Consider the following 21,244-nt stretch of genomic DNA (forward strand, 5'->3'; position numbering starts at 1 on the left):
AAAGATGGAGCCACAATAAATTTAATAAAAGTGAAGCAATGCCCACCTTCACCTGTTTAAAACTGGATGCTGGAACGTCGCACAGGGAGCAATAATGTCCTCAATAAGCTCCCAAATTCTATTCTATTTGGAGGATTATTCAGCAGAAACCTCAACAGTTGCACGTTACATAGTTTACTCTTACCCAATCAATCGCTCTCAACGTCACAAAATGTCTTTCATATAATTAATAAGGTGCTGCTCTCTCTCGACGAGGCTATCAAGCTCCTCTTACATTTGTTTTTTCTTCAGATTGTAGATCGAGACCAATCTTGACAGCTTGTAATTTGTAATTTTGTCTTTTGTCACGTTAAAGTTTCGTTGTGCGCGAAGGGTGTGTGTGGCAATTAAAAACCCCCTAATTTCGGGTTCATGTGGTGGTCGGGATACCTGTTAACTCTTTAAATATTTATATTTCAACGGTAAGTACCACTGTAACTGAGACTTGCATGATATTATTCCTTGGAGCGCCATTATAGTAAACAAGTGCCGGCAGCAGGTTTCATGGCCTTCTTGCTTAAAAATTCAAAGAATGTTCTGTTGGACAAAATTAACTGTGATATGAGGTGGCGATGGCAGCTTTTTTGTCTTGTTTCTATTTGATTTCTTAATTAATAAATAATTACTTGCTCACCTTCAGAATTTAGGGCTTAGGCCTTAAGGGTTAAAAACTCCTGCAAAGTCTTCACTGGTAGAATGTATCATCAGGTATTTCCTAATGGTAGTATATTTAGCTGGTCACGGGCCTTCAATTACCCGTTCGGATCAAGATGGAACCTACCAGAGTATTTACTTCTAACAAGTTGTAATACAAGTTAAAGGTACCTATAGACTTCTACTTACAGTTATTAAAATAATAACCCATGTTTAATTAGCAGTTAGAGCCTTGAGAAGTGGTAAAAACTGTGACATGGTATAACTAACCAATTTGTTCAAATCATGGGACCTAATAATGTGGAAAACCTGTTTTTAACGTCACTAAGTAGGTACCATACTGTGGTGTACATGTTGCCTATTGGTTTGATTTCATTACTAATTTAATCCCTAATGGATGAGACCCCATTTTGCCAAAACACCATTCTTTCCTTAAACAAGAAGAACTTAATTTTTCCTTGAAAATCTGTATTTAAATTTTTATATGTATAAAAAGTGATCATTAAAACAAATCCAATTAGGTCTTGAAATGTCAGCATAATCTCTTTGATAGACTCGTCAACTGTTATCTAGCTGTCAGATGTTCGATGGTAAAAAGCACATGGTTCAATCAAAGCCCTACAATAATGACACAGCAATATTGGAAACAAAGTGTTACAACATTAGTGAATTAAGTATGTGCTAAGTGGTTCGAATAGTAAATTGAAAAGAATGTAACATTTTTTTTCAAATAGAAGAACCTTGACATGTCATTTAAATATATTGTCATTTGAGTATAGTGGAGCTTGGCAGGTAACAAGTTATAAGCTTTTCTAGTGACATAGAGAGGGCTTTTTTTTTCAAAAAAAGGTACTGTAGTGAGGAAAGATGCTTGGCACATCACTATATCAGTTATCATTGTCATGTTTGAGCATATTCATCAGCATTCATTCTAAATAGTGAACTGACAAATGTTGCTAATGTCAAAAAGAAAATTGAAGGAACAAGAAGACTGTTGCATAATTGAGAGAAATATGGATGGTATGACTCTGCCACTCTCAGACAAAATACATTTGGAAGGATTTTCTTTCAAGCTCTGAAGATGGAAATTGAATTGGCTCTGAAACTTTAAAAAAGCATTCTATAACATATACATGTATAATTGAACATTTGAGAGGTAAAGAAAGTTATAATGTCGGTAATAAATTGACCTATGAGCCGTCAAATTAATCCACAAAAATTTAATTTTAATTTGCAAATATGAGACTCCTAACTTTAAACCTGGTCCCCCACCTGATTCTGAACTCAACTCCTCCCTTTAAACCTGAACTGACCTACATTCCCAGAGATTCGGCATTTCCCTCTAAAGATAAAAATCTACTGTACATAGACACATATTAAAGTTAGTCATCTTATGGTCCTTGAAATCGTCACACTTTACTCTTTTTATAATTACCCTATAAGAATAGCACTGCTGTGATTAAGTGTGACAAATGAAATTAATTTGACAGCTGAAACAGTTTTGGTTAAGCTAAATCAACTTTTGAACCCTGATTGTACAACTCGGTTTTAGAGCTACATTAATTGTTATTTTAAGTGAAACATTGAAAATTACATAACATTTTGTTTAATTTCAGGTGTGGGAACCCATAGAAGACTTTCAAGATGCCAAAACAGGTACGGAATTCCTTCCTTAAAAAGATCCTCTATTATTTTCCGATGCGTCTCCTTCATTAAGACCAAAATCAAGCTTCAACAGCTTTTGTTTTACCCAATTAAATTATTTCTTATTTTCTGTTCCTACAGTATCACACTGAGACTTATCTGTGTATAAATATGTGCGCTCGTAGGCCTCTGTTCAAATATGTATTCTTCCAACCAAGTAGATATGTCAGGTTATAAAACGAAACGACCTAGAAAATTTTTTGTAAAATAGTTTTTCCAGTGTGTTAGATTATTTGAGAGTCTGCGTTTTGTCTCACTGTTTTAGTCGTTTTGTCAATATTTTGGATAATGGTGTTATTTAAACAGAAAAATGACTGGTGGAAATGTGTAGTCCCCAATAGATTTTTCAGGAAAACCCCTGAGGCAGGGAACGAGTCTGCGGTAAGTTACAGAAGGCTAATAATTTTTGCCAAGTTTCATTGCATAAAATCATGATCGCTGCTCAACAAGGTTCGATTCAAAGGAAAATTCGCAAAAAATGAAAATATGCATCGCAGCAATCAATCAGCTAAAGCCGACAATAATAATATAGAAATATTGTCATTGTCTATTTTTACGCTTAGCTTGGCTCAACCATACAAACAGGTGGTTCAAGATCATCGGCATTTATTGTCAGGTGGTCTATCTATACCTATATAAGAGATGAACATGGTTGCCATACTGTCAACTTAGGACCAGATCTTCATGTTGAATATGGCATTCTGTGCATGCCCCAATCAACAGTTAAAAGGTTTATGATGTCTACTCTACAATAAGTGCAAAATAGATGAAGAAGTATTAGCAGAAGGTGGGCTTTGGATCCCGTAACCAACCACATGTAAAAACGCGTCTAACGGGCATAAGGATAAACCAAAAAAAATCATAAAAATTAAAAGATAAAATATCTGTCACTTTTTGAAAATTCCCAATAGAAACTTTGAGAAAGCATATATGCCACAGATTTTTCTGTAATTTAAGGCTTTAAAGGGTTGTTTACAAAATCCATATTTTCAGAGGAACTAATGAAAACCCATAATCTTCTCATGAAAGACTTGAAAAAGATAGTAAAAAGCGAAAAGTGTTGAAATTTCTTAGAAATACACCACTGATTTTTAACGGATTTGAAAGCCTACATATATATCTATAAAACGCAGCGCTTCATATTGGAATAGATGTAACAGTGTTTTGATAAGGGAAGTTAGAGAAATTTGATGGAACCAATGAAAACTGTCTATGCTACTGGCTTCTAGATTTTTATAGAAAATCTTCCTTTTATAAGCACAATTAGAGAAATTAAAGCCGTCCCACAAAGGGCTTAAAAATATCTTAGCAATTAAAAAAAAACCCGAGGGTTATTTTGAAATACCTGAAAGCCTGTATAGCAACCTGTACGACTCATATTCAACTCAAAAATGCTTAAATTGTCTGTACAGCGTCATAGTTTAATATGTAACTAAAATTTTAAAACAATCAAGGTCGTACCATAAGGAAATTTAAAAAACGGAGGTACGAAACACCTTGTTTTTTGAAATTTTTGGATTTAACAAAATTTTGAATCTGAAATGAAATAAAAATACAATTAATTCCATTAAAAGGATTCCAAAATCGTCCTTTTGTAGATAAATGGTTTGGTAAAACCAAAATATAAAAAAAAAATACCGGGTGCGCCATTTAAAATTCAAAACTGGGTAGTTTCGGTCGAGCCGGAAATAGTGTAACATTCAATTTTTTTTTAAATAGCAAAAAAGTGGCACTTTTTGTTGTCTTCCGGTATATCAATTGTTGGTGGCAACATCGCCATTCTCAATTATCTCGACCACTTTAAAAATTATCGTCGTTCCGCCATTGGCTGGGCCGTCAACATGTGCCGGTTATTTGCGGCTACGGTCCCCTTTGCATCCAACAAATGTGTTCCTTTACCTCACATATGGCCTCTGAGCACATCTTTCTCCTTGTCTTACCCATGGTAAAGATGGTTTATAGGTGAACGATATGACCACCAGCTTGCTTTTGGTTGGCGGTTACCGTTTGAATTTCGTATGTATTTCGTTGCTGGGCCTGGACTGACGGCTACTTGGCTATATTATTTTCAGTCCAAGGCGTACCGCGTTACAATTCAAACGAATTTTGATAGGTTTGGCTATTATCGTTGATAGTAGGACTTTGATAGTAGTTTATTGTGTAGGAGTGTAGGATTACCTAGGCCAGTGTAGTTGGTACTTACGGAGCACCGGATACAGTGGTTTTCGTCAGGGTCAAAATGGTGTCCAGTAAGTTGGTGAGTTCGGTTGTGACCTGATGGTATATTAACTTTTAGAAGCGACTCGAATTGAAATTTGAAACCAAATAAAATGACCAAAGTCCCAATCTTAATTTTCTTATTATAAATATATTTTAACTGAGTTGTCGATCAATTGCTTAAATTCGGTTCTGCTGAGTCCGACCACCGTACATACGATTACGCAAAAGGAATTTGTTTATATCAAATTATTATTATTATGACAGCAATGCATTTCTTATAGATATCATAATTTACGAAGGTCGGATTTAGTTGAACTAAGATTAAACCATGATTAAACAGCTCAGCCTTAATGTTTGCCCACTTGCTGCAACAGTGACATCATTCAGAAAATAAGACTTTAGAACGAACTATTAATTTTTTTCTCTCCAAATGGCAAAAACAGTCACTTTTCAATTACGTAATACAGGCTGTAAAGTGTCACTTTTAATGCCCAAGCTGTAAAATAACACTTTTGCTACCTGTTATGCGTTATTAGTCACGTTTTCGCAGAACAAAAAACAGATCCATTGGCACGAACTTGAGAAAAAATTATGTGTTTTATCCAACAGTATAACCAAATACCCCGCCTCTATTTCAACGTTTCTATGAAATTTAGCTTGTAGTTAAAAGTTGACAGTACATTAATAATTGTACCCTAATCGGTTAAATCCAAGGTGATGACGCAAATCTACTGTTTTAGGTTAAACAGGATTTGGAGGTGTATGGTTTATTGGCGCCAGTGTAATTAATGGTGCCAAAAAGTTCAACTGCTTTTTATCGCCACGAAGTATTGGCGTTAATTTACTAGAACTTGAAAATTTACCTATCTACACATATAAAACACTTGCACCAATAATTTATGCATGTCTGAACCCATTTTTAGTTCATAGCCGAGTCAAAGATGAAATGTCTATGGCGTGTAATAACATAAATTCAGATTCTGTGATTCAATATTCTATGCCCTATATCTAAAAGTTAACTTAAATTATGGTATGATGCTGATAATTCAGGGTCACTATTCAGATCAATGTTCTGGCAACATTACCCGGAAAACAGTTTAGGTGAAAACCACAAGACAGACTATAATACTCTGCCCTTATTTCAACATGTTTATGGATATTATCCCAAGTGTTATCCTCTTGATGAAGTTGTCAGGACTATAGTCTATTGCCCCTTTGGGGAGGATAGATTTTCTGATTCACATTTCTAAGAGCACTGGAAATAGTCTGATTGATAACTAGATACTTATAAGAATGACAAACATTTTTAGGAACATTATTTTAAAGAAGGGAGAATCTTATACAGGATGTCGAACATAAACAAGCGCTGGGGTATCAAGTGGGCAATATTGAACATTATGTTTTAACATTAAAAGATTGTCGGTAATTTAAAATTAAATTATTAGACCATCTTATATGGGAGAAAATGCCAAGTTACTTTTTGCCACATTAATGTGAAATTTACTATTATGAAATATATCTTCAAATAATATTTAAAAAGTACTCAAATAGAGCGAATCCTTAGATTAAACACACTGTAAGGGATGATCGAGTAAAAATATTTCTTAGAATGCTTTGGAACTTATCGGTTCAATGTATTTTAGAGACAAACTTTTATTCTAGAGGTTTTTTATTTATTTACTTGATCGCACATTATACTAGAGTGGACCTGCAACTACAACACATTCATGTTGCATATAATCATATATTATTTTAAATTCTGAAATAAAAATTTGTCTTGCTATTTGCAAGCTTTGCCCAATAATAATAGCTGTTATTGACAGTCATTAACATGACATCATCAGTTTCTAGGTAATACTATTGTTTTACAAGCAACAAATCGATAATGTTAGAAAAGTACTTCAGCCGAATTATTTTGGACATTAGAGTGATGCCATACAAAGCGATTGTTTTCCCTGCAATACTGTGTCCAATCATCGCTTTGTGTCAACTAAACAATGGTTTATCCCATTCCTATTTTCTGTATAGAGGGATTCACAAATTCGTGGGATTATACATATAAGTTATTAAATAAATACATGGGGATCCCTGGCCTTGCAGTCGCGAAAGCCAAACTCCGGCTGTCTGGGTCGAAAGGGGGAACCTTAGTCTGAAACTGGACCCCGGCGATGGAGGCCCAAAGGGGGAAGAGAGAAGTCAGGAATAATGTAAAAATGTTTGGAGAAATAATGTACGCCTTGGCCCAGACATATTCAAAAGAAACCTGCTGGATCCTCCGATTTGTCAACAACAAACTTTGCTTTACATGTCATTGCGTAGCATCATTGATTTTCTTCACTTAATTCTTATAATTAGTGAACTTCGCATCAGCCAGTGAAGGCCCGTTTCGTCCATATTTTTGTTACAAGTGACTAATTCCCGAATTTGAAAATCATTAAGTTGACCTTGAACGAAGTTGCTTTTAATTTATACACAGTGGAACGGGAAAAGGGCATCACTACCACCCATGTAACGATGTAGTTAAAAGCGCAAGAGAAGTTGTCTTGAAGTGAAGCAATAACGTCATCGCCACTTATCTTCTTGCATGGCCATACATGCATGTGCATTGAAAATTATCGACAAACTCTAGGGCAGTATGTGCAAATGCAATTTGGGACGAAAAAAGCGCGACTGTGCGTAGTGCACGAGTGTTTTCCTGATCCAGTCTGCATGAATGCATATTGGTCTAAAATTTTATCGAATTGTCGTTGCACGAGTTATATTCGGATGAGAACTGAATTAATCAAATGCTATATATTTTTACCATCTTTATGGAATTTTAGACTCGTGAATATTGATAGAAATTTCAGTCAGTCAGTGTCAAAAATCAGTCCTATCAATGTAAATTTTTAAGCTTATTTTTTAAGATTCAACAAAAGGTTTTCTAGAAATGTAGCTTGATAGGCGACCTCGTTCATATGTCATAGCGATAGCAGACGAACTACACGAGGTTGTCAGAGCGGTTATTAAAAAACTGGTTTTATTTGAACAATATTGTGAATAATGTGTCTGGCCACTGATTCCCACCTAAATATAACTAGAAAATAAATGATTAAACTTTCCTTCAACTCGTTTATTTTGAATTTCTCCCAATGTCCCTTTTTGTGCCAATTCTGCACCTTGATCAAACATATTTTGGCACCAAATAATTGCAATCCATCCTTGCCCACCTACGCAAGGCTGAAAGTCAGGCTTGAGAGCTGACCTGTTAGTGACCACTAAATTATTAAATCGACCTCGAGTAAAATTGTTTTTAATTTATATCCATTGAGGTAGTACATACTTCAATTAAAAAATGCTTGTTTAACGTGTGAAGTTAATTTTGATAGGAAGAAATTTGCATTTAGCTTGAACAATGTTGTGAATGAAAACCCGAATGGGGAATTTAAATGCTGGTTTTTTTTTTTGTATTAATTTGTATTGTCAGATGTTGCTTTTAATTTTTTCTATTGAAATTACTTTAGAATTATGTACACATCATAATTTAGTTTTGGTTTGATTACAGCGATTTTACAAAGAATTTTTGTCTTATATATTTTCCTGTTTTTGAAGGGAGTTTTTTTTTCTAGATGAATGTTCGGGTGACGACTATGGACGCGGAACTGGAATTCGCGATCCAGCAGTCGACATCTGGAAAGCAACTCTTCGATCAGGTGGTGAAGACCATTGGTCTTCGAGAAGTCTGGTTCTTCGGGCTCCAGTATACGGACTCCAAGGGGGACCTGACATGGGTCAAACTGTACAGAAAGGTAGGTTTTTATTGGATTTTGCTAAGCATAATGTTTTGATAGAAACACTTTCCGAGCGCTCCATTGAATAGCTACCAATTAGGCCACTTTATGCTAGTTTCGCCTAAAACGTGGATATTTTTCGTCCAAGCAAACGATTTCAAATTATCACAGGAAGTTGCGAACAAATAATCTTTATCTTGCAATTCTGCCGAAAAATTAAATTTTTGTTATACTAAATTATTTTTGATAGTCCGCCGACCACATTTGGCAGTTGCACCACATGTTATTTATATACGATTCATTGATGAGACGGAAATAGACTTCCAGACCCCGGTGGGTGATTTTAATGATGATGTCAGATACATATAAATGACTGAACGCTTTGAATGACGACTATGTATATTGTGTGTACTCAATAATGCGGGTATTCTAGAACTCTTTCACACACATTAGTCATGTTTGTTCTTTATTTATTCTGCCTGAATATATAAATCGCAGTAAAATGCATCGTTATTAATTACCGATTATTTACGTTCACAAATGGGATTAATGAGAAGTCGGTCATTGAAAGAAAGGTGCCCCTTCGCTTTGAGTAATGATGACGTCGCCGTATCAAGGTTTCTCATTGGAATCGAATTTCCATCGAAAAATTTAACATGTTCACTTTTTTTGTTACATTGTATCTGTTATTAGTAAAAACCAAAGCAACCTAGACTAACTGATTTATTCAGTCTCTTAGTTCTAGTTAGCAATGGCAAAAGTCACGTTTTCCTTAACGAACCCCGATAATTTATTTCGCACTTTAATTGCCGTTTCGCAAATATGTTATTATCCTGTTCTCAGGTTGCCACATTCGACAAATAACTCGGAACATTACAAGAATAGGCAAATTTATTATTATGAAAAACACTTGAAACAATTTAAACTGGAATTGACCAACATTTTAGAAAAACAAACTAAAGTCTATATTCTAATGATACCGACGAAAAGTGGTTCTAATATTAAGATATAAATTACAATAAATGGGAATACTAGTACTTCGTTGGTACAGCTTTGTTTTGTTCAGCTTACGTCAACATAGAGATTTAATTAGCACATTATACAGGAGCTGATAAAATTTGTGATAACCATGTGAAAAAATATGTAGTTTATCTCCGCTATAATATGATATCTATGCATTTTAATGTTGGCTAGTTTAAGAGGCGCAAAATCTTAAAACACAATATAGACGATTCGGTAAAGCGAAGATTATTCATTCGTGCATGATAAATGAATCATCACCTCCGAACCTGTTTGGTTTAACGACGGCGTCCTTTCGAGGCCAATCCCGTAGACTCTGATGAAAATACGAAGGTTTTTCTCATAGATTTAAACAAGTGGAATGTCTAGACGCTATTTTTTCAAATTTTTTTAAGTAAAACGCCGAACGGGCAATGCATAGACATTTATTCCTACCTCGTCGCCTTAGTACATTTCCAACTTTCTACAATAAAATATCCACAACATGTGCCAGTGTTCACATTCTAAATTGATAAATGTGTACACTCAGACTTAGCAATAGCTAGGTACTATCGTGTTCTGATAAGACACAACAATGCCCACGCATTATTTGTAAAATATTTAGAAGTACACCCATGCCCAAGTGGGTTTACTTAATGGTGATTCACGGGCACTGAATTTATTCACTCCCCTGTGTTGCCTTTTAATTCGTACAAATGAGGCATTTACCGTTTCGAAATTGGTATAAGTAATGGGATGTTCCTGATGTTTAATTCAAGTTTATTGCTTATGATGCCGTGGGTAAATATTAGTTTTGTTCATGAAAATTAGCGGTGCATAACTTTTGAAGGAACAATTAATAACTATTTTTTTACGATATCGGCAAGCATTTGAATTTTGATTAGGAAAAAAATTATATCTGGGTCTGGATTGCAGATTTTAATGCGCAAAACGGTACTTAAATACTTCGATTGATGTGTCATATAAAGTGAACATGCGTATTATTTACAGGAAGATCTAAACTTTGCATTCGGCCATCTGCATTTATTAAAAAGGAGCGGTAAATGCGATTTTATAACATTTAACCCCCATTAAAACTTACCATTTATATTCCGACTAGTAATATCCTGAATATACGATTTTACATTTAAAATTGGCAAATACTCAAAAACGTCAGTCCTACATGATATTTATTCTAAAACAACTTGAATAATATAATCAAGTCATGTTAATCAAAATTAACAAGTGAATTTGGATTATAAATAATCTAATATAGGTATATCTAACCGCATCTATAAGTTCGTAAAGCAGATTGTTCACGACTATCATTCACTTTGAAGCTAATACCTCCATTTGATTGGCCCGCTAGCAGGGTGCAGGCCAACTGCATAAAGATTTGAATATAGTGAAGTGATGTAACTTTATAATATTACAGTAATTTATCGTAACAGCGAAACTTCACATTCAACAGCATGTGCATTTATTACAAAGCAATTTTACAGTCGTTGAAAAGACCAACGCTGAATTTTTTTTGGCTACAATGAAATGTGGAAACCTACATATTATAGTGAAATTCCACAATAAATCTGACAACTGAATTAATAAATAAATTAACATAAAAAATATGGCAACAATTAATAATCCAAATATATTAGAGACGATCATAATATGTGATTAAACTATTAATAATCGAATCGAGAATAACGTGATTAATATCAGAGGTGGGACACAGGGTGTTAAAATTGTCAATAGGGCTATACTGGAAAATGTGAAGGTTCGCTAAAGTAAAGTGGAAATAATTACGCTTTCATCAGACCCGGGTAAATTTAGCCACATATATCTGCTTGTAGAGCAGTTTGTCCATGTCCATAATTGACCTTGACACTCAAGCATTGATTGGTCCGATTGTGGTCTCGTCATACATCTGTGGTAACGACCGCAGACAAACTATACGAAGTTTTAAATAGGTGATTATATTATTGTGGATTTTGGTGACCTATGGACTAGATTAGGCTCGATTAAAAAAATTGTTGTCATAACTTAGTCATTTTTAGAAAATGTATTTAGTAACTGTACTAATCAGTCTTCTTCATGCTTGATAGGCCTGGAAACTTAGTTGTTGGTAAGTTAGGCATGGCTTAGCACCCCAACCCCCCAACAACGTTTTTGAAATATTTTAACCGCTTTATTTAACTCTGTGACAAAAAAACTGCTGAAGTAAAAGTCTTATTAAATTAATTTCATGCAGCCGGATTCCTTAAAGTTGAAGTGCACGAAATGCTTAAAAAGTCTTAAAGATAAGTATGCGTCCAACGTTGATAGCGACGACAGTGCTGGGAGTGATAGTGAAATGGTAAGTTATTAGGGTTTTTTGAGGTATTAAAAACTAGAATAGTTTAGCTGAAAATTCCTTAGCTAGAAAAGTGCCCCCGAACTATTCCAATTTCAGCGCTTCAGGCCTGAAAGATAGAGGAAATAGGAGGAAAACGAAACAGCGGATACCTCTCTTTGGTGATGAATTCTGTAAAAGCCGACGATGAAATTTCATATCATCAAGCGATGCAGGTTGATTTTTTTTTTGCTTCAACGCATAACGGAATAACGGTCATTGACGACTGTGCCCAGCCAACTAAAAAAATTCTTATTGTGCCATGTTTATTTATAAAAGCTTTGAAGACACACAGTTTGTGATTGGTAGGACAAGCCAATAAAGCTATTTGTTAATGTACTCTTCTAGGGAAGTTCTAAAGTGGCCATCTTTGTATAGCCATTGACCCACTGACACACAATAAGGATCTGTTTAAAAAATCTCAATCGCTCTATATGTAGATTGTTCTTGTTGTGGCATAAATCAAGGATGGTGATTAACGTATCCTGCCATGGTGCGTTAAGTGGAAAACGTCATTAGGTATAAATAATTGAAAATAGTCCATGTACAAACAAACATAACTAGATAATCGATAACTGAAGCACGTTCTTTTAGGTTTTTAATGGTCATTTACGGTAGTAACTGGAATTTTCAGTAAAAAAAAATACTGGGTTTTTGTGAAACGAATTTCAAATGAGATTAAGTTATTGCTGATACTGGGTGGTTACTGATAGAATATTCTAGGTGATTTTTTGAGCTAGGGATTTCCTGCCACAATGGAGGAAACTTAGCACAAAAAGCTCCATATTTTTGTTCAAAAATATTCAATTCCTCGTCGGTACTCTCGCCACTGCTGGAATATAACTATCACCCTGTAGATTCTCAGCTCCATCTGAGATGCCATGTAGCCAATACCCTGAGAATAATACATTTGCGATGTTTATTTATTTATTTTGACAACGTTGAAATAAATGAATAATAGCGTGCGGTAAAATCTTTATAGATGCACGTGAAGGTTTACCGCACGCACGTGCCTCACGTTTCGTTTTGCGTGCGTTACCGCACTGATGGGAGGGTGGTAAGTAGTGCATTACCACACTTCATGCGTTAATGAACAATTGCGTGGTGTACAAGTCATGATATTTTATTACCGAACCGTGCAATTACCTCATTGCACGCCATTTTATTTTTAACATTGGTATGGTAAACGGTCGGTTTTTTAAAATTATTAGCAAGAGCTATTCCATAGCCGTATGCTGAGGCTATTAGCACTTCCGAAGGTATCAGTTTTGGTTTCAAATGGCAAACACACACAATTCGCATCTTCATTATTACGTAACAAGACATGGAACGAGGTTTTTATATAAAACTGCAATTAGCCACTACCTTGAATTATTATTGGCATGGCCACTTGTCGGTTACCATTCAGTCAAAGGTCATGCAGGTTCGATTCGTTGTTTGTTCGACTTGGTGTGGAAGGTAGTTTGTTAGCACAGCAGCATCACTAAACGAACGTTATGCATTTTCAGTTTTTAATGGTTTTATAACCGCAATAATCGCGACTTTTAATTAGGGATTCCGAGAAATGTACGTCATCAAGTCATGGCTGGCCTTTGAATAACACAGACGTGTGGGTTCTTCAAGCATGGGCCTTATTTACCGATACATCTGTATGCAACGAAGGTCATTTGACCTCAAACATACTCTCTCTCGCTGCATTTACATTACAATCACATATTACGAGATGATGCTTCGGACAGGGCCGGCCTTAACGGTACTACCCGGCATCTTTGTTGCCAGTTTATGCTACACCCATTTTCTCACATGTAGCTATTATGTCTTGCCGATTTGCTACTGATTTGAAATATCGGGTATCTGATATAATAGTGACTAGTATCTCGATTCACAGAATTGTACAAGTTGGAAATCAAATATTAGCATTATTATGCTAATGCATTGGTTGGCCTGAGATGATCTAATAGTTGGATTGTTATTAATTTGCAGGATTGTTTGTTTTAGCGTGAGATTTCATTGTCAGGATGTTTGAATATTTTTTCGTTTAAATGAGCTTTGAAGATCTCCGAATGAAGTGAGGACCATTGTGAACCTCTAAAAAGACAAAATATACAAATTCGTTTTAGTTTTAGCTCACTATTTGAATTTTGATATGCTTAAAGTAAAAATTTAAGGTGTCATCCTTTCTTATAAGTTCAAGTTTTGTTAACGCTGGCGGTGGGCGTCGTAGGTAAATGACCGATGCAAAAAAAAGAGTTTATCGTGGACGATACGGATATTAGAGTGTTTAGTAGTGAAAAAATTAGTGGACTTTTAGTTGGCAAATTGTAGTTTTTTTCATTTATTGAGTTAATAGTCAAAGGGTTCACGTCGAAAGCGAATATAGTTGAACCATTCGAACTCCGAAGTCCTAACAGTATATTAAGTATCAAGAACAATAAGGAAGTTTTACTGATTAAACACTAAGTTTGGAGACCAAGCAAAGCCTCCAAAGAAGAGCAGTCTATATACATACACTGTAACGAGTTGCATATTCTCCAAATTCCAACGCAATACCTCAAAAAGTGTTGCGAAATTGAAATTGAACTTAGTGGGTGGGTTTCCTTTTTCGGGATACCCTGTGTTGTTTATTTTGAATATTAATCCACATATTGTAAACCATGTAAATGTAGTCAATAATATAATGGGTACAAATAAGTTTCCACCGTTTGATATCAAAAATTAGGAATTTATTGTGAAAAAAGGGTGCGTTATGTTTTATTTAAAGTATTGTCCATCGCTAGCCACTACTTTTTCCCATGTTTCTGGCAGCATTCGAATACCACGTCGGAAGAACTCTTCATTTTTTGAGAGTATCCATGAATCAACTCAATTTTTGGTATCTTCATATTATGTAAAACGCTGCTCAGACAGCATGTGCCATCGACTGGAATAAATGATAGTCGGATGGGGCAAGATCTGGTGAATATGGCGGATGGGGTAGGACTTTCCAATTAAGTGTTTCCAAATAGGTTTTAACTGGCACCGCAACATGCGGACGAACATTATCATGTAGGAGAATAATTTTGTCGTATCTGGAGTAGTAATGGGCGCGTTTTTCCTTGAGTGCGCAGCTAAACTCATTAATTATGTTCGGTAGAGAGTACCAGTAATGGTTGTGTTCGGTTTGAACAACTCATAATATATGACACCAAGCTGATGTCACCAAATACACAACATGAGTTTTTTTCCTATGAGTATTTGGTGTGGCTATCAATGTTGAAGCATTACCAGGTGGTCCCCATGATTTTCTCTTCACTGGGTTATTGTAATGGATCTATATTTCATCGCCAGTGACTACTCAATGCAAAAAAACCTTTTTTTATGCTTGGAAAGCAGTATTTCACTCATGCAAAATCGGCGTTGACTTCAATTCATAAGGAACCCTATTTCCAACACTTTTAAACGATGCGAAATTGCTTGTTGAGTCGCTTCTAATGTAAGTGCAAATTTTTTTTGCGTTTGGGATGAATCTTCCTCCAATAATACTTCCAATTCCGTATCTTCGTATACTTTAGGTCTTCCACTGCGTTCTTTATCTTCTACGTCAAATTCCTGTTTTTAAATTTATGAAACCACTCGCGACAACTTCTCTCACTTAAAGTAGCCTCACCATATGTTTCTACAAGCAATCGATACGTCTCAACAGCAGATTTCTTCAAATTAAAGAAGTAAATTAAAAGTTTCCGCAAATGATGTTTATTCAGCGCAAAACTTGACATTATTGAACAAAATAAATTATGTGATGCCAATAAGGATTCACAAGGTTATGTTGTTACTAGATGACCAAACTTGCGATAGTACGTTTTACATCTGACAACTTCAAGATGATCTTCTGGTTGGGCTATGTTTTGTCAAATGACGGAAACTTACTTATACATCTTATAGTAAAAAAACAGTTGATGATAAGCTACTCAACATACTTACCTACATAGAAAAATGTTTGTTGAGCATTTAGCTACTTTTATTTTCAAAGAATTTAATTTCAGAATTTAAAAAATTAATGCTGGAAAAATATAAAAAAGAACATTTTTGAGGCAAAATAGATCTATTGGTAGCTTTCTGTGATTAATTTGACTTTGTGAATTAATTTGAATTGAATGATGTATATATTTTTATTCAGATTTTGAGGAATTAATTTTTATTCCTTCTTTGATATCAATGTTCTTAATAGTGATCCATTTTTTAATTTGCGTAACTCCAAAGATTGTAATGCATTAGGATCAAAAACCATGTAAATATAACTAATAATAGTGAAAACAGCTATAAACAACTTGAACCAATCATTTGTGCGCCACTACATGGAAGAAAGTGGATTTGAGCTCTTGGCAAGGTTTTTTGGTGGGTTAGATTTTTTGGAACTTGAAAATTTTAAAAAAATGAAAGAGAAATTATTGAGATTCATACATTTGTACGACTAAAATTCGTTTAAAAAAATCTGCTTGATCGTGCAGTTCCAACCTAGCCAAAACTGTAGATTCGGCAATTATTAAGGATGAAGGCCGTATTTAGTTATACTATGAATCAGTTTATTCTACAAATTTACAACCATCTAAATTGATTTATTTGATTATAGGTGATGGCCCAAGACGTCAAAAAAGAAAACCCCCTTCAATTCAAGTTCCGTGCCAAATTTTACCCGGAAGACGTTGCCGAAGAACTAATCCAGGACATCACCCTTCGACTCTTCTACCTCCAAGTAAAAAACGCCATTCTCTCAGACGAAATCTACTGCCCTCCTGAAACCTCCGTACTTCTAGCATCTTATGCCGTCCAAGCCAGACATGGAGACTACAATAAGGCCTCTCACAGCCCTGGTTTTTTGACCAATGATCGACTCCTACCGCAGAGGTAGATTTTCAAGTTTTTCTATTACAGTGTTTAATGTTTAGCGATTCAGAGTTATGGACCAACACAAAATGTCAAAGGAAGAATGGGAGAATAGTATAATGACGTGGTGGAAAGAGCACCGGGGAATGCTGCGCGAGGATGCCATGATGGAGTACCTTAAAATAGCTCAAGACCTCGAAATGTATGGGGTTAATTATTTCGAGATTCGCAACAAAAAGGGCACAGAGCTGTACTTAGGGGTTGACGCATTGGGTCTCAACATTTATGAAAAAGACGATCAGTAAGTTTCATTTTCTCACCACATAGCTACAGTTTTAGAGAAAAATATCTACAGGCTCACTCCTAAGATCGGTTTTCCTTGGTCGGAGATCAGGAACATCTCATTCAACGATCGTAAGTTTATCATTAAGCCCATCGACAAGAAGGCTCCAGATTTCGTGTTTTTCGCCCCACGCGTAAGGATCAACAAACGAATTTTGGCTCTTTGTATGGGCAACCACGAACTTTATATGCGACGAAGAAAGCCCGATACGATAGGTTTGGCAATTAATACTGTATTGGGTTTGTATATTTGTAAATTTGCCTTTTTTGCAGATGTGCAGCAAATGAAAGCTCAAGCTAGAGAAGAAAAGCTGGCTAAACAGGCTCAGAGAGAGAAATTGCAGTTTGAGATCGCTGCCCGCGAAAGGGCGGAAAAGAAACAGCAAGAATATGAAGATAGGCTTAAAGGTTGGATTTTGTTTGGTTTTTTTTGTCTTAGTTCAATCATCAATTTTTTTTTTAGCTATGCAAGAAGAGATGGAGCGTAGTCAAGCTAATCTCCAGGAAGCACAGGAAATGATTCGCCGACTGGAAGAGCAACTGCGACAGCTGCAAGCCGCAAAGGACGAGCTTGAAAAGCGGCAAAACGAACTGCAAGCTATGATGGAGCGACTGGAGGAGAGCAAAAACATGGAGGCTGCCGAGAGGCAAAAACTGGAAGACGAGATCCTGACCAAACAGCAAGAAGTGCAAAGGATCAAGGAAGAAGTCGAGGCTAAGGATTCGGAGACTAAGCGGCTACAGGAAGAGGTAGACTTTGCTTTTTCTCTTCTGTTTTACGTTTTTTTTTTCATGCCATCAATTCGAACCAAGAAATTAACTAAGATGATAAACATATTTAAGGTTGAGAATGCTCGACGCAAGGAAGAAGAGCTTAGGCAACAGCAACTGGCTAATGCGACCAAAGGCCACCTGGAGGAGAACAACCACGATGAGGATGATGAAATGGTGAATGGAGATGTGAGCAAAGACCTCAACACCGACGAGAGCATCGTGGATCCCATCGAAGACAGGCGTACGTTAGCTGAACGTAATGAGCGTTTACAAGATCAACTGCAGGTGAGTTTTCGTTCCTGTGACAGGGAATAAACTTATTTTTCACTACTTTTAAGAAGGAAAGGATAAAAATTTTCGATTTTCCATTGTAGGTATTGGCACGATTTTTAACTGTGGTTTAAAGAGAGAGAAAAAATAAATTTCCATTTTTTCGTGTTTTTGAGATGAAACGTTAATCGTTAATGGGAATTTAAAATCAAATATTCTGGGTTACCAAATTGGACACTTTAAAAGGAAAACTTTCTATGGCAAACATGTGAAAAGTGTCTGTAGCAAAATTGGGTACAGGCTCTGTACACAGAAGGTACGGACAATTGGAATTTTCAAGTTTTTTGTTTCCATTATTTTGCTACTTGCTGAGAAACTCTTAATGTTTCGAAATGTGTGTAAGCTGTATGGAAATTTTGATGATGGGAAAAAAAGCATATACAGTGTGGCCGAAATTGGGCCTACAAGTATGGGCACTCAAGATGCCCATACATATAGAACTCATTTGAGACACACTGTATAAAAATGACTTTCCTGACTTTAGCAAGCTATTATTTCAGGGCCCAATTTGTTGCAAGTTGTGCAAAGACAAAACAAAGAGATTGGAGGTATATTGCTTGTTGTTTGTATTTTTTTCTTACAAAATAGAAAGCTTTTCCTCAGTAATTGAACTATATTTTTCATGATTTTTAATAGCCAAGTAATGTCTAAAATTACTAAATTATGTTATAAGCAGATACACACAAATCTTATGTAAAAATATGGTTTAAACGTATATTGATAGACTAATATTATTGCATGGATTGTGTTGTACCTACTGCCTAATTAACAAAACCAAATACACATTTAGTTCGACTCTTGGCAGATCAAACAAACGCGATTTCTCAATTTATAGCCAAATCTAAACAAATAGCAACAATTAGTTCATTATTTGGCTTCTTTTTTTCTACTGATTCAAATTATGGAGTGAGACTGCTGCAATAAAGCCGCGATGGCCATAGCTTTCATACGGTTACTCAAAAAATAGTAGTTTTACACTTTGCTTTTACAAGTTAGCAGCTTAGGATGAGAAAGTTGAATGAAAACAACCTCTAATGAACTTAATCTGAGTGCCAAAGTATTGACTGCAATGGAATAAGATGGTACCATTAGTGATTATGTTCAAGTCACCGACTCATGCATCAACCATTTCTCCATGGTACAAATTCAATACCTTTTTCAGAATTAAGCCACCTCTGAATGTCATAAGTTCTATCTGAATCCAAAATTTAACATGGTTGTGCACTGAATTTCGCATATCTGTGTTGCTTAAAAATAATTGTTACTTTTTCTATCTATTCCAGGCTTTGAAGAAGGACCTCGCTCAATCCCGGGACGAAACCAAGGAAACCGCCATGGATAAGATCCACAGAGAGAACGTCCGCCAAGGACGGGACAAATACAAGACTCTCCGTGAGATTCGTAAGGGCAATACCAAACGTCGCGTCGACCAATTCGAAAACATGTAAAAGAAAACAATCACGATAAGCCTAATTTACGACCAACCTACTAACTGAATCCAAAATTGGAATTATTCATCTAAAGGAATTTTTCTGCTGCTACCAGTTCATTTTTAATCTGCGCAGCCTTTAGTACGACAGCTTTTTCGTAATGTGCAACTTAAGAATCAAAATTTGAATTGCTCAATTTTAACTGCTTTCTGGTTTATTTGGTCGTCGTTTTATGGGCACTTGTGGGTAAGTCAATTTTCCTTTCGTTTGTTGTACATTTCATAAGTGTTCGATAACTGTATAAGTTACAAGTGGCCTTAAATACTTTAAGACCAATCAGCATCATTTTAAATTTAGACATGCGTATTTCCAAGAAGCATGAAAATATATTCTCAATAGATCTGCGTTGGCGTATTCATGTTATATTTTTCTCTGTTTTTTTACTACTTATCGATTTTACTTAATAAAAATGAACGCATTCCATTCGACGGTAGTCTTCATTTTAAGTTTAGTGCCATTAATGGTAAAAGGGCGTTGAAACTAATCAAATAATAGCATTTCTTATTATAGTAAGTATGTATTTCGACTTAAGATTGTGCGCGGTAAAGTATTAGATCGTTACATTGCTCCGTATTTATTTTTAATAATGTAGGCAGTATTTTAGGACCCGCGTCGGTTCTAAATGGAATTTTTTAACCGTCAACGTTAGGTGTAGTTTTCTTTTACTTATCACTCTCTTATTATATTACTGTTCTAGATCTGTTGCACTACAAAACCTGGGGCTGTTCTTCGGCAGGACATCCCTAGAGTTTGCTTTTAAATTCCTACTTGGTGCATATTATATCTTTAATCATGTTAAATTTACTTAAGAGCTTCCATTGTGCATTGTAAATAACGAACTAATAAAGTGACAAAATTAATACATATTTTTCTATATAAACTTTTGCTAGAGTTCTGTGTATATAGACAAATCTATACCATGTTGCCTTTCTGTATTAACCTTAAGAGATTTTCTTTAGATTTGTAGTAACGCCAGGCTACTCAGTAAGGTTGAGGGTCCTGTCCCAGTTCAAGCACGTCCCCATTTCCTCATGTCGAATAACAAATAGTTTTGTTTTTTAATTCGTTGGGTTCCCGTTTAGATGTTTATTATTATTATTATTCGCGAGGGACCGTTAAAATTGTATTGTTTTATGATTATTATTTCGGGTAGTTTAAAAGCAGTTTACTTATTCATTTATATACTATAGGGTTATCAATAAACATTTTTATTAGGAATTTTGCGTATTTTTGTTCGCCTTCTTGGCAATCTGCAGCCCTAGTTTAATCTGTTGGTAAGAACGTAACTCCCGTACTTTTGTAAACTAAAATAAAATTGTAATTTCATTCGTCTGGAAAATATTTTGTTTGAAAAACTTTGTGCTTTTACCAGGGCAACAATCGTTATTATCAGCCCTTTAAGCGCTCTCCCTGTAGTCGATTTCTATAGAAACAGGAATATATAATTGCTGGAGCTGTTTTACATTTTTTTTTCAAGCTTTTAGTGTGTCTCCGCTATCTGTTCAATTTCGGTTTCAAACTTCGAGTCGTCTCGAGCGGTGTTTTCATAAGAATGTTGTCCTGTCTGATTTCTCGTAGTCCCAAGAGTTTTTTACGTCTTTTCTGTTGTATTCGATTCAGACTATTACATACAGTGTGTCCCACATAACAATTAATAACACGAGAATCTT

At 35.4% G+C, this 21,244-nt stretch overlaps 1 protein-coding gene across 2 annotated transcripts; it reads left to right on the forward strand.

Moving 5' to 3' along the window:
* The first annotated feature begins 304 nt into the window (after positions 1-304).
* Moe (Moesin) lies at positions 305-20,792 on the forward strand. 2 transcript variants are annotated; one of them, XM_066403194.1, is made up of 10 exons: positions 305-461; positions 2,310-2,349; positions 8,226-8,405; positions 16,385-16,659; positions 16,709-16,939; positions 16,994-17,196; positions 17,254-17,388; positions 17,444-17,730; positions 17,824-18,039; positions 19,368-20,792. In XM_066403194.1, the coding sequence occupies exons 2-10, from the start codon at positions 2,338-2,340 to the stop codon at positions 19,530-19,532; spliced, it is 1,704 nt and encodes a 567-aa protein (XP_066259291.1). In that variant the 5' UTR covers positions 305-461; positions 2,310-2,337; the 3' UTR covers positions 19,533-20,792. The 2 variants fall into 2 exon arrangements, with proteins under 2 accessions (XP_066259291.1, XP_066259289.1); XM_066403192.1 differs by lacking the exons at positions 305-461; positions 2,310-2,349 and adding an exon at positions 4,310-4,654.
* The last annotated feature ends 452 nt before the right edge of the window (positions 20,793-21,244 follow it).

This window comes from Euwallacea similis, chromosome 28 (assembly GCF_039881205.1).
Source record: "Euwallacea similis isolate ESF13 chromosome 28, ESF131.1, whole genome shotgun sequence".
Taxonomy (NCBI): Eukaryota; Metazoa; Arthropoda; class Insecta; order Coleoptera; family Curculionidae; genus Euwallacea; species Euwallacea similis.

Excerpts from the sequence above, each read along its gene's own strand:
- Moe (XM_066403192.1), top strand. Across the intron at positions 16,660-16,708 it reads GATCGACTCCTACCGCAGAG|AGTTATGGACCAACACAAAA; the intron begins GTAGATTTTCAA and ends TTAGCGATTCAG. Across the intron at positions 18,040-19,367 it reads GTTTACAAGATCAACTGCAG|GCTTTGAAGAAGGACCTCGC; the intron begins GTGAGTTTTCGT and ends TATCTATTCCAG.